The sequence below is a fragment of the Platichthys flesus genome, chromosome 13 (genome assembly GCF_949316205.1).
Source record: "Platichthys flesus chromosome 13, fPlaFle2.1, whole genome shotgun sequence".
Lineage (NCBI taxonomy): Eukaryota > Metazoa > Chordata > Actinopteri > Pleuronectiformes > Pleuronectidae > Platichthys > Platichthys flesus.
The window spans coordinates 902,783-920,282 of record NC_084957.1 but is presented as its reverse complement, the minus strand read 5'-3'; the positions used below and the strand labels follow the sequence as shown (position 1 = coordinate 920,282).

At 48.2% G+C, this 17,500-nt stretch overlaps 1 protein-coding gene across 1 annotated transcript; it reads left to right on the top strand.

Annotated features, from left to right (window-relative positions):
* The first annotated feature begins 75 nt into the window (after nt 1-75).
* On the top strand, nt 76-16,178 carry LOC133967033 (5-hydroxytryptamine receptor 2A-like). The gene is given in 4 exon segments (XM_062402235.1): nt 76-640; nt 10,441-10,641; nt 15,320-15,634; nt 15,637-16,178. Coding segments are annotated over 4 exon segments (1,530 nt in total). The 5' UTR covers nt 76-168.
* The last annotated feature ends 1,322 nt before the right edge of the window (nt 16,179-17,500 follow it).

The following is a 17,500-nucleotide window of genomic DNA, read 5'->3' as shown; positions in this document are numbered from 1 at the left end:
ATGTTTCATTTCATTTCTCCTGTGATGAAAAGTGATGGAAACTTTTTCATTGTTGAAATTCACCGAGACGAAAAGCAAAGGGATTAAATGATGAGAAGACTTTCCTCCTTCCTGCTCCACTCGGACCCGTCGTGCACGTGAGGCGTCCGGCCTCTGAGGCTCGACACCATGACCCTTCGTGCTGGGAACGTGTCGGGGTTGATCTCTTACACCGTCGGAGCCGTGACCACGTTCGATTCCGAGCCGTGGCCTCCACGTGGATCCCAGGACGACTCCCTGCAGATCAACAACCTCACAAACTCGGGCTGTCGTGGAACTGATGTGGTCTTCAACGGCATGGACGCCCGGCTGGGGAACTGGTCTGCACTGAACACCGGAGGAGCCGTCCACGAGGAGGGCCACAGGATTTACGGGTCTCAGTGTCCCCCCCGAGCGATGGCGGGGGAGAAGAACTGGGCGGCGCTGCTGATCTTGCTGGTCATCGCCCTCACAGTCATGGGGAACATCCTGGTGATCCTGGCCGTCTCCCTGGAGAAGAAGCTGCAGAACGCCACCAACTACTTCCTGATGTCACTGGCGGCCGCCGACATGCTGCTGGGCGCGCTGGTCATGCCGGTTTCCATGGTGACCATCCTGTACGGTAAGCCCTGATTGGTTGAGCTGACGTCTGCTGTGTTGTTGACTGGATCACTTCTGTTCCTCCAGAGTGAGGTGGATGGTTTCAAACAAATGATTATAATCCCAGTTTCCATCTGTCGGCTTCTGGTCACAGGTTTGAATCCCGTAGAGCAGCAGTGACCGAGCAGGAGGTGAACAGACCTGAGCAGAGATGAATGAATGAATGAGAGGACGGATGAGAGGATGAATGAGAGGATGGAGGAGAGGATGAATGAGAGGATGGATGAGAGGATGGATGAGAGGATGAATGAGAGGACGGATGAGAGGATGGATGAGAGGATGGATGAGAGGATGGATGAGAGGATGAATGAGAGGACGGATGAGAGGATGGATGAGAGGATGGAGGAGAGGATGAATGAGAGGATGGATGAGAGGATGGATGAGAGGATGGATAAGAGGATGGATGAGAGGATGGATGAGAGGATGAATGAGAGGATGAATGAGAGGATGAATGAGAGGACAGATGAGAGGATGGATGAGAGGATGGATGAGAGGATGGATAAGAGGATGGATGAGAGGAGGGCGGAGCTTTGACAGGAGGGGGTGTGGGGGGGGCATCTGAGTGATTTAAACCAACCATTCATACGTTCTAACTTTGAGTTTATTTCGTTCCTAACCCTAACCCTCAGATTAGTAGCCAGAATGTAAGTTTCTGTTTTTCTTTTTTTAAACTTCTGCAGAATGAGAGGATGTGAATTCACAGAGGATTCGTCCAGTTTGTTAAACTTCATCTAATCACAACACACACAAACATCAGTCCCTCCAATATATCTATGATTGTTTTCATAAAGATTCATAAATGAATATCAGGTGATTCCTGGAAGCTTCACTCTGAACCAGGTGAGTCAGTGTTCGTCCTCAGGAGAGCGTGAATGTCTGGTTGTGATTTCATGGTAATCCATCAGATGGAAGTGGAGACGTCTCTGGAGACCAGCTGACCTGAAGGTCCCTGGAGACCAGTGTGGTGATGAATCTGTGACGCGTGAACACGGTCGGGGGAAAGTACCTGGATCTGAGGATCAGGTGGCGTCTGATTGATGCTGCAGGAAGCTGCGTGTTTCCTCTGCTCGCCAGTCACACACACACACACACACACACACACAACTCTCTGCATCCTGTAGCGACTGGTCTTTGAGGTCCTCACTCCGTCTCTGTAAATGTCACGAGTCGCTGCTCACACGAGATTCAAACCCAAGAAGAAAAAATTAATTGGCTTACGAACGAGGGAGACAAACGAGTGAGAGAGAAGAGAACAAGCTCCAGAGTTTATTATTCTGCTTCCTCGTCTTTAATGAGAAGACAAAGGACTCGTTAGCTGAACGACATCAAACACACACCGTGACTATTTTCTCATGTTGTTACACAACCGTGAAGATTAAGATTCAATTACTGACTCACAGCAAACAGCACTGAGTCAGGGTGAGAGGGCAGGAGCATGAAGAGGAGGAGGAGGAGGAGGAGGAGGAGGAGGAGGAGGAGGAGGAGGAGGAGGAGGAGGAGGAGGAAGAGGAGGAGGAGGAAGAGGAGGAGGAGGAGGAGGAGAAATAGGAGGACGAGGAGGAGGAGGAAGAGGAGGATGAATAGGAGGAGGAGGAGGAGGAGGAGGAGGAGGAGGATGAATAGGAGGAGGAGGAAGAGGAGGAGGAGGAGGAGGAGGAAGAGGAGGAGGAGGAGAAATAGGAGGAGGAGGAGGAGGAGGACGAAGAGGAGGATGAATAGGAGGAGGAGGAGGAGGAGGATGAATAGGAGGAGGAGGAGGAAGAGGAGGAGGAAGAGTAGGAGGAGGAGGAGGAGGAAGAGGAGGAGGAGGAGGAAGAGGAGGATGAATAGGAGGAGGAGGAGGAAGAGGAGGAAGAGGAGGAGGAGGAGGAGGAGGATGAACAGGAGGAGGAGGAGGAGGAGGAAGAGAAGGAGGAGGAGGAGGAGGAAGAGGAGGAGGAGGAGAAATAGGAGGACGAGGAGGAGGAGGAAGAGGAGGATGAATAGGAGGAGGAGGAGGAGGAGGAGGAGGAGGATGAATAGGAGGAGGAGGAAGAGGAGGAGGAAGAGGAGGAGGAGGAGGAGGAGGAAGAGGAGGAGGAGGAGAAATAGGAGGAGGAGGAGGAGGAGGAGGACGAAGAGGAGGATGAATAGGAGGAGGAGGAGGAGGAGGATGAATAGGAGGAGGAGGAGGAGGAAGAGGAGGAGGAAGAGTAGGAGGAGGAGGAGGAGGAAGAGGAGGAGGAGGAGAAATAGGAGGAGGAGGAGGAGGAAGAGGAGGATGAATAGGAGGAGGAGGAGGAGGAAGAGTAGGAAGAGGAGGATGAATAGGAGGAGGAGGAGGAGGAAGAGGATGAATAGGAGGAGGAGGAGGAGGAAGAGGAGGAAGAGGAGGATGAATAGGAGGAGGAGGAGGAGGAGGAGGAGGAGGAGGAGGATGAAGAGGAGGATGAGGATGGTAAAGAGGATGGGGATGGAGTGGATGGAGGTGCTGAGGATGAGGAGGATGGTGCTGAAGGTGATGATGATGATGCTCCAGCTGAAGCAGCAGATCTTTCTGTGTTGTGAACACGAACGTGAATCTTTAATGAATTTTGTTTTTCATTTTCTTTCTTTATTATCGATTTATTCTATTTCATACGAGTCTGTTCTGACTCTCAGTGGATCTCGATGGAGCTGTTTGGAGGTGAAGAGTTCCTCAGTGTTGATGTGATGATGATGAAGGTGAAGACGTGTGTGATGGGCGAGCGGCTGCAGGGTTGGTCTGATGACAGGTCCATCACATCTGTATCAGCTGATCCAGATGTGATGTACCTGCTGGTCCTGTGATGATGGACAGAACCTGCCCTGCTCCCCTCAAACGTTCCAGGTGTCTTCAGAACTTTGGGATGAACTCTGTGTCTGTCCCACATTACACCACAGCACCATGTTGTCCCTGCTGTGGTTTGGGATCATGTCTCCTCGTCCCTCCTGTTGTCCCCAGGAGACGAGCTGTCAGAAGAGCCTTGACGGAGCGATGCACCGTCTCACCTCCTCCGTCCTCCTGACGCTGCTCTCCTCGCTTTGAGGAGCTTGAATAACGTGAGAGTTTCACTCGACTGCAGTCGGACCCAGGACAGTTGATGAGCAGTCGAGAGCTGGAGTCTGAACACGAGCGTCACAGATGCTCCGGCTGCTCTGGGACGCTCTTCACCTGAAGAACGAGTCTGTGTGAAGTTTCCCCCGAAGAGGAGACGGCTCGCTGCAGTGAAGAGAACAGATGTTCCACTTTGTTCCACAGGTCAGCACTTTGAGACGAGAAGAGAAGCAAGAAGAAACCAAATACATCTTTTACTATTAATGACAAAACAGTAACGCACAGTGACAAGTAACTTTAATCTGATTACTGGTTTGGAAATAGTGACGCGGTAGATTACTCGTACTGAAAAAAGTGGTCAGATTAGAGTAACCCATTACTAAGTAACTTGTTACCGGCATCACTAAATACAACCATAAAGATTTGACCCCCCCCCCCCCCGTAAGCCTCCTCAAGGACCTGTGGGGACAGCTCGCTCCCTTCCACTGATATCTGTACATCATAGAGATGTTCAGGGTTTTCCTTCTGACGCTGCTTCACTCTCTTTCTCTTTCTCTTTCTCTTTCTGTCTTTCTGTCTTATTGTCTTTCTGTCTTATTGTCTTTCTGTCTCTCCTCTGTGTCCCCCTGAGGACGTCTATCCCACCCTCCGTGCCCTCTCTCTCTCTCCATGTCCATGTCCTCTGGGAGGGTTGACAACTGAAGGAGCAGAAACCAACACTTGTGTTCCTGGTCTTTCTGTGCAGCAGGAGATTTACTGAAGGATTAGTCTTGTTTCTTCTGAGGATGTGTGTGATTTACTCTCAGACTGAATCCACAGCTCCGGCAGCGCTCGCCTCCTCGGCTTCTTCTGTTCAGTCAGAAACAAACGTTCTCCTGTGAAAGCACCAGGAGCCATTTATTCAGATCTGCTCCTTTGGAGACTTTCTATCTAATCTCTGCTTTTAGCCAAATGGACATTACTGCACCTGAAATAACAATGGACTGATTTGTATCAATATATTGATTTATTGATCGTAGAGTGTTTCTCTCTTTGAGCTGCACGACACAGAGTCGCTCACCTCAGAGAAAAACATCTCATTTGACACTAACGACAAAAAGAACAGAGACAAGTGGTTTTAAAATCCTCAGAGCAGCTGTGACGTGTGTTTATAATCATAATATTTGATGTTTTCTTATGCATTGTAACAATTTTACTTGTGGTCTATTACATTTGACAGCTGTAGTTAGTAGTTACTTTAAAGATAACTGTTTTACATACAAATATACATAAAATATATATTGTATATGTGTAATCTGGTTTCCTACTAGAGTAAATCTGTGCTGCTCTCACTGAGGGAACAGCGACAGCAGTTCCTCCTTCCTCTGCCCCCCCCCCCTCCTGATTCTGTGTTATTTCAGTTACTATCATTTCCATCATCTAATGTTCGACTCTGCAGTGAAGTGAGTGATTCATGATGAAACAGACGGAGAGCGAGGAGTCGTTGCAGCCGAGCTGTTCGGACTCTCACCTCCTGAAATACAAATCACAGATCCTGCAGGAGCAGCTGGGATCTGCCCCACCAGTGTGTCGGTGTGAGGTTGGAGTGGGAACGTGGGGAATCCCCGACTCCATGGGACTGGTGACAACACGGAGCCGAGATGTTCACTCGTGAGTTTGGTTCTGCACGGGAGGAGATATGAGACTCAATCAATGTTGTAAATGAGGCTCGATATTCAGCCCAAGCATAAATACTCCAACTCACCTCCTGGTGGGGGGGGGGGGTGGGGGGGGGTCATCAGGCCTCTCCTCCTCTTCTTCCTCCTCCTCTCTTGCATGAAGAGGAGGAAACAGATGCAAACAAAAGGGCAGAGCCATTATCAGGCGCTGCTGGACAGATGTGAGACAGATGAGCAGAAGGTCAAGATGAGGAGGAAAAGGGCAAAATAACGAGGGAGCGGGGAGAAGAAGAAAAGAGAGAGAGAAGAGACGGGTGTGTTCAACATGTCGTCTCTTTGTGATCGTAATGAAACACGATGAACAAACCAGTTACTGAGGTGAACAGGCTTCATTCCTCCTTCACATCACTGATCCTCTAACTGTCTCATCAGGTTCTTCACGATCCTCTAAATCACTCGTTCTATGAACAAACAGAATTCAGATCATCAGGAGGGAAACTGTAAACTGGAGATTTTTCTGGATCAGATGCAAACTGTAAAATCTCAATATTCAATGTACACCCGCCATCCCATCAGGAACAGATGGAGACCTGGTTCTGAGTCAGAAGGAGAAACAGGAACAATGTGGAAGCTCACACTTTAACTGAGAAACATCTGCTTGTAGTCACGTCCAACCTTCAGATGTTTGTGTGTCTGCAAATAATAATGAGTCATTCAGTCTGATGAGGCAGGAGTTCACTCAGTGTGTGTGTGTGTGTGAGTGGGTGTGTGTGTGTTGTCAAAGCTTTTCATGTGTGAAGCAGATTCTCTCTCAGGCATTGAAATGTTTAATCTTTAATTTTACTTATTGTCTGTTTTGCTCTGAACCATTTTACAGCAAAGATAATTAGGATGATGACATAGCTCCCTGCAGTTCACACACACACACACACACACACACACACACACACACACACACCAACTGAACTACAGTACTGCACACTAGTTCAAATGCACCTCTTGGTTCAAACATTCTATCGTCTGCTTTGTTGCAGCGTTAGAAGGACGCATGTCTTTTGTTTGGTGTGAACTTCTGTCCCCTCGGTCCGGTTGTGTCTCCTCTGTCGTCTCGTGGTAACACACCTCGAGGTGAACACTGATGGATTCTAGTTCCTGAACACAGAGGCAGTCGCTGCAGAAAGTGTTTAACTCAGTGAAGCTTCATCTCATTAACTTCACACCTCATTTGCTCGACCTGAGATCAGTTGTTGTCTTTCTGAACTTCCACACTTCATTACCACTGCAGCTTCTGAACGACTCTTCTGACGGATTCTGCCGAGTAGCAGGAAGGAGGTTGAGACTTCCTGTGAACACACAGTGAACCAGACGCCTCCGAAAGTAGGAGAAGCTCAGGTAGGGCGGTGCTCAGTGGGGGATCGTTAGAGACTCCACGACCATGTGAGCAGCAGCAGGAGGAGCAGGAGGAGCAGGAGGAGCAGGAGGAGCAGGAGGAGGAGCTTGATTTGGTTGAAGACCATGTATTTTCAGTTTCTGCGTAAATCATCAAAATGAGTCTGTCAGACTTAAATCAGCTGTTTTCTGAGAAACAGGGGCTGTGAAACTTTGTATAGGGCACTCATTGTTTCCCACAATGCATTGTGAAAAGTACTATTCAACCAATGGTCAGTATCTGAGCAACATGTCCCATCATGCACTGGGGAGAGACCAGAGGAGAGAGCAGCAGGAACAGAGAAAACACAATTATTTTATTTAAAGACGAAGAAGTTATTTCCAATTTGTGCAAAATAAACATTTTAAATTCATTGCGGGATTTTGTTCATAATCCTGTGACTCTGACCACAGGTTCATGATGTCATCCAGGTTCATGATGTCATCCAGGTTCATGATGTCATCCAGGTTCACTACAAGCAGGGAGTGAACATGAGGAGCTGAAACAGGACAGAGCAGATTGTTAACAAGAAGTCTCACACATCTCATTTCCTTCTGTTTCTCTCTGTCTCCAGCTGTCAGCTCTCACACTGTAGATTGAATCCTCTGCAGGGTCCCCCCCCCCCCCATGGCTGCCATCATCATGTTGTTATTTAGATTCTCTCCGGCTGGATGTGGATCACACTGATGATATCACCCTGGCTGCTCCGGCGCTGTCATACCGCCACCTCAGGAGACCCAGAGCTCCTGAGAAATAACACAATCGACTTATTTTATCACCACAAACATACTCTGGATGGAACCGTGGCAGCAATTACTGTCACTTCTCCCCCAGGAGAGCGTCTCTCAGCTCCGCTGGGTGCTGAGGCGCTGTGGGGGGGAACCATTAGAAAAGATATGTGCAGCTGAGCGTCCTGCTTCTTCTGAAGAGGAGTTGAGCAGCTGAGTCAGCTTCCTGGAACAGTGAGAATCCAGCCAGCTCAACGCTTCATCCCGACAATGTAGAGATGTAAAAGTTCTTTCCTCAAATGTCTGATCACTTTGGTTTTCAGATTATTGACTCGAACATTTTCCAGCGATGTTCAATCCGCCTGAAAAGTCTAAGAGTGTCGGTTCCTCCGTCTCGGTTCTAACTTCAAACAACATTTGACAAAGGCAAAGCCGCCACACGGTCAGGTGACCAACACAAACAGTGAACAGCCAGTCAGCTGTTCACTGTTTGTGTTGTCATCGTGATGCATCACAAGTGTCTGTTGCTGTTTACTGCGAAACGTGAATAAACCGTTAAGTTCATCTGTGAGACGACGGGAACTCTGGTGTGTGTGTGTGTGTGTGTGTGTGTGTGTGTGTGTGTGTGTGTGTGTGTGTGTGTGTGTGTGTGCAACTGGATTCGTTGCTTGTAGCCACACAACCAGATAACATCGGGGGGTCTTAGCCCCGCCTCCCAGCACTGCGTTCTAAACCGATCTTTGGAACTTGGGCATCTCGTCGTCCATCTTTGATTTTTAACATCATGTATTTTCTCGTAAACTTTCAGAACCGACAGTTTGTTGATTTCATGAATCGGTTGCTGCAAGTAAACACTCATCGCCCCCTGGTGGCTGACAAACTCTAACAAGCTGCAGCTTTAAAATCATGAGCAGAAGAGTAAAGTGTGTTTGACGTAGATTGTTGTTGTTTGTCCAATTGTTTGTCAGAGATAACAACTGTAAGTACTTTAATAATTGTATTGGACAGCCTCGTGCTGCCTTCAGAGGAGTTTTCTTTAAATCATGAACGCGTCAGAGGAAAGTGAATTTCTGACCAGGTGAATGTTTCTGATTAGTGGAGAACGAAGCATCGAGTTCTGAGAGTTTGATGTGATTCACCCGCGTGAGGACTGAGTGTGTGTCTGCTCGTCTTCCTCACTCAGATCAACCTTCCTCTGCAGCTTCATTGTCATCGGTCATTGTGCTGCTAGCCACCAGGGGGCGATCCAGATGATTTTGCCACACAGCTTAAGGAACCACACATCCTGTTTGGGTTCACTTGTGGCCGAATCATTTGCAGAGAGTATTTTTAATATTTGTATAGAATATGTCTAAATATATAATATTCTTCTGAGATCTGCTGCTTCATAAATAACTCAATGAATGAATTGCAGCGCTGACTGGGTCTAATTGGGTTCAGGTCCAGAGGCTGGTCTCCTGTGCTCTGACTCAGGAGCTGTGAGGTTTCTCCAGCTGAGGGAGCAGAAGCTGTGACTCCTTGAGAGGAACGAGGTGATGGACCCACAGCGTGTGAAGCTCCAGCAGGTCGCGGGCTGTCACTGGATTCCTGCTTCTTCTATGTGCGGGAGAGAAAGTGAATAATGTGACACCTGAACAGTCCACTTGTCTCCATGAGGAGGGGGGCGTCCCTGCTGGAGCTCTTCAGGCAGAGCCTCATGAAAAGGTCTCCAACCTGTGTCGCTGCACGTTGCACTGGTTTTAAATGGATTACCTCCGTCCCTGCAGCCGAGCTCATCCATCACAGAGGAAACAGAAACTCTCTTCACTGCAGAACATGAAGCTGGTTTCTGACCTGAACTCCAGATAATCTGTGATCCTGGAATAATAATCCTGAAACTCTCTGGAGCTCAGTATCCTGCAGCTTCAGAGATTTAGCATGTCAGACTTTCTTCATGTAATTGTCTAAAAACAGCTCAACAGAGGGAAGCAGGAGGAGGAGGAGGAGGAGGAGGAGGATGAGGAGGATGAGGGGGGAGGGGGAGGAGGAGGAGGAGGGGGGGGGGGGGGGGCTGAGAGTCCGGCAGTGACCATGGAGACATCGAGCGACATGGATGAGTCATCTCCTCCCAGATAATAAAAAAGGGTCGTCACTCACCTGTGAGGAAGGAAAGACTCGGGGGTGGGGGGGGGGGTCTATTTCTGTCGCCGCCCCGGGTGCATCCTGGGAGATGGTGACACCTCAGCCACAGATAATCCACCACCACGACTCTTCTGTTGTGTTCGGCCCGATGTGTGAAACCTCAGAGAAGAGTCGTACAGCTCCATCAGATATCTAAAGGGTTCATTATTCCTCAACTGTAACGAGAGTCGTCATTGGTCCGAATCTAGACCAATGGAAACCATCCTGAACACAACGCACAAGCAGGCCCCGCCCACATAACAGAACGCTCTGCTCTCTGATTGGCTCTGCTTTGTGATTGGAGATCAGTTCCCGGCAGCACGAAGAAGATGTAGCAAATCGGTTTGATATAAAAGTGACGTGATAAAGTTTTCAGACGGTGATCACTTCCTGTCGGGAGCAGCTCCACCTCGGTGTCGCTCTGTGCACCTGAAGGTCATGTGACCTGTGTTTTGAATAGACTCATTTCACTCGACTATATGTAGAGACGTGTGTGATGTGTAACCTCCGAGTTCCAGTGAGCAGCACCTGGAGTGAGTCTTCTCCTCACTGTGGTCAGAGTGGAACCTTCAGGCTCAGCTGGGAGGACACAGATCAGAGGACATTCCTGTGGTTTCAAACTGGACTGTTAGCTTTTCTATAGACTGTATATAAAGATGATGAAACCACAACATCAACCAATCAGCTCACTGGTTTTATGAATCTTTTACTTTTCGTGTCTTCATCTTCCAGATTACGGGTGGCCCCTCCCCTCGGACCTTTGTCCCATCTGGATCTACCTGGACGTCCTCTTCTCCACGGCGTCCATCATGCACCTGTGTGCCATCTCTCTGGATCGGTACATCGCCATACGGAACCCGATCCACCACAGCCGCTTCAACTCCCACAACAAGGCCCGGGTCAAGATCCTGGCGGTGTGGACGATCTCAGCCGGTGAGGACACACTCAATGTCTCTGTGCTTGATGTGGAAGTGGATCTTCACCTGAGAAGGTTTCTGTTCATTGATATTCAGCTGTTTTTATGGCAGATAAGGATCAGCTGTTTTATTAACATGGTGGAGGCGGGTTTATGACCTGCACCGCAGCCAGGGGGCGATCCAGATGAGTTGGCTTCACATTTAGAAGCTGCTGTGTGGTCCTGCTTTATGGACGGTCTGTGGTTTACAGCCTGAACCTCCACAGATCAGTCGTCACATAGAATCTGCTGCAGCCTCTGAACACACACAGTGTGTATGTGTTAAATCAGGGATGTGACTGCATCTGAGTCTCAGCTTCACCGATGAGTCACCGTTAATGTTCAGTAGAACAAGGTCTGGTCATAACCGAACACTTTGTCGAGACACAAAACTGTGAAGGCAACTCGAGCAGTCGCTCTCGACAAGATGTCATTTTCCTTTCAGCTGACGTTTATGACTCCATTTGATTTTTTATGGAGACAAGGGAACAATCAGCCCTGATAATTGGCTTCTGCCGGCCTGGCTGGTTTCCAGCTGCTCAGGTCAATGGACCTCGATGAGCAGGAAATGTAATGATGGGCCCTGCAGCCACCGATGGAGGGGGGGGGGGCTCCAACTGAATTAGCTCCACAGTTATTCACAATCGGCGGGTGAAAAAAGGGAGGGAAACAAAGAACAGCATGAAGGTGGTGCGTTTCAAACCATCTGTTGCTCTCTGAGCAAAGAGGAATTATTCAAACTCAAACGTCCTCTCTTCTTTCTTCTGTCCTAATCACTTTGTTTTTCTCGTTATTAGCCGTCATGGTTTCACACTAAGCGAATCAAGATGAGAAATGCAAGAGGAGCAGTTGGTCCGGTCCTGAGATTGTATCGGTGAAATAGATGACGAGACGTCGGAGCTCCACGTAAACAACGTTTAGTTTCAGATGTAACTTAGTTACTGTGGATAGAGAAGAGACGAGTGATGTCAGATCTACAGAATCAACCACATGAGACACAAGCTGGTTCTCTAGAGTCTTCATCAAGATCCATAATCATTCTCAAAGGAATCCATCAGAAAGTCACAAAATATCAGTTTGACCTGATGAGTCTTCACGTCTCATCCAAGCAATGAAACATCTTCTTCATCTTCATCTCCTGAAGACCTCCTGACCTGGATGAGGAGAATGTTCACAGACATGAATCCTCAAAAAGATCCAGACAGGAAACAGCAGGAACAACGTCTCTCCTGCTTCTGAGGTGAAAAGGAGGATTTGTTGTTGTCGTGTCATATTTGAAACCAGACGAGTGAAGATTCACTGATTATGATTCAAAAACAACAGGATCCATATTTCATCATCAACCAGAGAAGCTGTTGCATCACCTCAGTCTGTTTGCTGAGAACCAGTTTTATTCTCCGACCTTCAGGCCTGAGCTGCTGCATCAGTGACACACAGGAACAATAAACACTTGTCTTTTCAGTAAAGTACAGATGTGAGGAGTTTATTAATAAATAATAGAACATCTGGCTTCAGCAACAACTCACTGCTTCACGACTCAGAACACGTGAAACTCTTTAAACATCTGGAGCAGAAACAATCCGAGTTCTGCTCCACGATCCGACAGGTGCCCCCCCCCCCCCCCCCCCCCCCAGGACGTACGTATGTCAGACAGAATTCTTTAGTCTCTGAATTACAATGTGAAACGAGAACTAACAGATCCGAGGAAACTATGGAACAAACATGAAGCTTGTTCACGTTTCAAAAAGTTATAATTTTTGGGGATGTGAAAAAACATTTGAATGTGAACAGAGAGGAAGAAGAGAGAAGATGTGACAGAGGAAGAGTATGAATATGATCAACAGTGAGATTAAAACAAACCCACTGAAGTCTGTTGATGAAACATAAGAATAATAAAACCATTGGAACAAGTTAAAATTAAAATTGTAGGTGGAGTCAGAGGTGGAGGAAAATGAAGGGGGGGGGGGGGGGGGGGCTCTCCGGCTCCTTTTTACTTTATTACACAAACTGATTGATTTGTTTGAGTCGTCAGCTCTAACGTCTCCAGCTCCTCGGAGACCTCGTCAACGCTTCCTGCACGCAGGGGGCTGATGATGATGATGATGATGATGATGATGATGATGATGATGATGATGATGATGCTGAGTGAACGTTTCCTCCTCCTCCAGATCCAAAACGTGACGACTGATTGGCTCATCATTTAACTTCCCCTCACCACAAACAAACAAACAAACAGATAACTGCTGGAGTCAAACAGTGCAGGAGGAGACCAGTTCAAAATGACCAGTTAGCGTTAGCTTCATGAGCAGGGACTGGGACCTGGAGAACTGGACCCACAGAGAATCCACTGAATCCACTGAATCCTGTCTGCAGAGGATGGTCAAAGCTTTATGGATGATTTAATGGCTACCTGCTTTTTCTGATAACATGTAGTGTCAACTTAAGAAAGTAAAAAATAATCTGTGGATCCTGTGATTTAGTTTTCGTTTCATCAGCCATAGCAGCACTTGCTCTCATTAGGGCGGGGGGGGGGGGGGGGGGGGGTGTTGTTTAATCTTTGGTTAAATCCCCTGCCTCCTACAGCCGGTCTGAAGTCGTCAGTTCACTACATGTGTTTGTTCTGTGGGAGGAAGCCGGAGACAAACAAGAGGACGCTGGTCCTCTCTGCTCGGCTCGGCTCCACTCGCCCACTCACATTCTGAGCGTCACACGTTTTAACATGTTCAAGCAAACGACTGGAGGCCGAACCTTAAAAAGAATCTCTGCTGTGATGCAACCGGGCTTGCAGCTGAGTCCACAGGAGGCGAGTTGAATAATGTGATGTCAGCGTGGCGGGCAGCAGATCCCGCCCTCAGGCCAAGTCACAGCAGGCCGCACACGCCTCATTACCACGCCGCCCACGCGTGCAGGGAGATTATCGTAGCGTTTAGTTTTTGGGGCGAGTGTTTTGTTTGGTTTGTCCTCGTCCTCGTCAGGAGGGACACGTGGGACGCGTTGAGTCAAGCTGCTAATGTTCCTGAGGGGAGTCGTGGTTCGCTGTGATCCGATTGACGAAACATCTGGATTTATGCATTGTTGCACATGGGGAGGGGGGGGGGTGCACACCCTGACACACATGGTACATGATGATAAAGTTTGTGAGAGAGAGAAGAAATCTGAAGTTATGTAACCCAGCTCAGACCCTCATGTGTTTCTTGTTGTGTTTGTGAGGACATGTTGTGGAGCTGATGTTTGAGCAGCTTCAGGTTCAGGATGGAAACTCGCTCCTGAAGGAACTCGGATCAGATTTATTCTGTTTCCTCCTGATTTAGGAGGATTTTCTTTCTCAGAGAATTATTTAGAATCTTTATAAAAAGATATTAATGAAGCGGATGTTTATGAGTTTGTGTGATTTGATTCAGATCCAAATCAAAATCGGATTCCGGGGAATCTCTGCGTGGTTTCATGGGGGATTAGCTTTTCTTAGTCTTTTGTCTGTGTTGTTTCTAAAATCGGATTCCTTCAGAGTTCTGTGTGTTGACGAGAAACCTCCTCTTCCTCACGTCCTTCGTCTCTTTGTGTTCTTCACCTTCACACCTCAGAGCAGCTCAGAGAAAGAAGAAGAATTCACACGAGTCCTCTCGGGTCTGTTCACAGTTGTCAGAGCAGATTTTCTGAAACGTGCTCTGATCAGTTTCCAGGCTGCAGCGCTTCCCTCCAATCCAGAGTGTCCTTCATCCCCGTGTCTCCTCCTCCTCCTCTTCATCTCCTCGGCTGCTTTTTTTCAGGTCTTTTATTTCATGTATTTAGAGCAGAGAGGCTTCGTCAGGACGGGGAGGAAATCGACCTGAAAACCGGGATCTGTGTGTGTGATGGCTGCCCCCCCCCCCCCCCTAGATCAGCTGGATATGAATCAAAGAAACGTTTATAATCTTCATCATCACGTCCACCTGACTGTGATGAACATGTAAACCCACACACATGTTCTCTGGGATCACGTCTTCACAGATGTTTCAGGCTCTGACACGTCTCATCAGTGTCAGTCACAGTGGGGGGGGGGCTTTTCCCTTTCACTGGTTATTTAAAGCAACAGTTTTGACATTTTGAGAATTGAGTGAGTGACGCTTCTCTCCTGCAGTGGTTGGATGTAACTAAGTATATTTACTCAGTTACTGTGGACTTCAGGTTTCTGTACTAAAGTGGATATATGTGACACATCTATCAGTAAATATCTTTCTGTCTCCACACACTGCATTCGGATCAGGTGGTACAGGAATCGAACCGCTGACACGTGTACACACACACACACACACACACACACACACAACACACTCACACACACACACACACACTCACACACACACACACACACACACACACACACACACTCACACACACACACACTCACACACACACACACACACACACACACACACACACACACTCTCACAATCAGGTCAAGTGGTAAAAAAGGAAAAAGAGAGAGGACGTCTTCAGACACGAACAAATGCAAAGTCCTCAGATTACCCTTGGGTCTCTGAATAGTGAGCGTGTAGTCAGGCTGACTGTCCATGAATCACACACACACACACACACACACACACACACACACACACACACACACACAAGCCCTCACAGACACACACACACACTCATGCCTCTCCTTCCTCTCTGCAGGGATCTCGATGCCGATTCCCGTGCTGGGACTCAGAGACCACTCCAAGGTGTTCAAAGATGGCAGCTGCTTTCTGACAGACAACCACTTTGTGCTGGTGGGCTCCTTCGTGGCGTTCTTCGTGCCCCTCACCATCATGGTGGTCACGTACTTCCTGACCATCAACGCCCTGCGGGACGAGGCCACCCTCTGTCTGGACCAGCTGGTGCCGCGGCCCAAATGGAGCACCACGTTCACTTTGAGCTTTCTACCACAAACCTCCCTGTCTTCTGAACGGCTCTTCAGACGCTCGCTGAGCCGCGAGGCCGGCGGCAGGGGAGCGGCGGCGGCCTGGGGGGCCAGCGGGTCAGCGTCTCGGGCTCGCTGCTCGGACGCCGCACCATGCAGTCCATCAGCAACGAGCAGAAGGCGTCCAAGGTCCTGGGGGTGGTGTTCTTCCTCTTTGTGGTCATGTGGTGTCCGTTCTTCATCACCAATGTGCTGGTGGTGGTGTGCGACCCGGAGGCCTGTGACCCGGGACTCATGGGAGGTCTGCTGAACGTCTTCGTGTGGGTCGGGTACTTGTCCTCCGCCGTCAACCCGCTGGTCTACACATTGTTCAACAAGACGTATCGTGCAGCTTTCCTGCGCTACGTCCGCTGCCAGTACCAGCCGCCAAAGAAGCCTCTGCAGCTGATGCTGGTGAACACCATCCCGCCGCTGGCCTTCAGCTCCACCCACCTGCCACTGGGCGACATCGCAAAGTTACGAAATGGAGCTGCGCTCTCTAGAGGTGAAGGGAGGGACTTCTCTTTACCCGGGCAGGAGATATTGTGTAAGTCGGACAAAAGGCAAAAAGACGGAGACGAAAGCTGCGTGTGACAGTGAACCTCTGAGCTGATCCTGGGTCAGAACATTTAACCTCGGTGGTCACTTCTTTCTTCTGAGAGCAAAGACTTTATGTCAAAGACAAAGTTCCACAGACAAAGTGCCTCCTCGTCTGGATTATAGAAACACTGACGTTCCGAGGTCTTCAGGAAACTGGGATTATCGTTTAAAGCTTCATCTGTCAGAGCTTGATCCTCGTTATCAGTCTGGATCCAGTTTCTATATTAAAACACAAAAACCTTCTGATAACCATCCGCCCCAGAATTAAGTCATCGGAGATCGTTTCATGTAAAATCCCTGAAGTCTTGGGTTTTGGTCTCGGTGCCGTTTCACATTAGTCCTGGAAAGTCCCCCCCCCCCCCCCCCCCCCCCGTCTTTAAAGAGTCCGACTCGATCGATATCTTCCTGTTGGATCATGAAACGAAGAAAAAGAGGAACAGTCGATGCAAATGATTCCAAAAGACTTAGAAGCTCTTCAGAAATAAAGGATAAAATAAGGTTCATTTCATCGCATTGAGCTGCAGTGACCTCAGATGCTCCTTCATCCTCTGGCTCCCCAGCCTCCTCTACCTCCCATCGGACCTTCGGTGGATCAGCCCGGATGAGACTGGACTTCCTGCTGCTCGATCAGACCTCAGTGTTGGAGACGTGGATCTGGAGGAACCAGAGAAACAGCTCCAGCTGCTGCTGTGTTTTCTGAGGGAAACAAAACGATTGTGTGAAAGACGACGTCAGAGAGAGAGACAGCAAAATGAATTTATATTTGTATTTTGTGAATATTTGTACACAATGATCTTTGTTCCTGATGTGTTGCTGTGTGATGATTGTAAAACGAGTTTTCAGGAAACGCGAGGATTCAAGTGCAAAGGTGTTTGTTGTTAAAGTAACTTTCTATTGTGTAACTGACCGTCAGTTGGTAGATGTTTAAACATCATTTTACAATGTGAAGATATTGATATTGTATGAGACCTGACGAGCTGGAGTGATGAGTGACGGAGCGGTTGTGCCATAGATGTATCATCACAATACTTTACAATTCTTCACAATGGATTTGAATCCTAAGAACCTGTGGCAGCGTCAGGACGATGCTGGTCACGTGACCACGGATCAGACCGAACGTTGAATGAATCTTTAAACTTCGACAATAAGTCAAACACAATCTACTGATTGTCTTTAGTATCTGAGAAAAGTTTTAGTGACTTAAAAAAAGTCTTAACAAAGATCAAATCCATAAACTTTTAAAAATAAAAGAATAATCATCAACATCCACAACAAACAGAAGGTTAATCGTTCAAAGTGAAAGAAGACTAACAGAC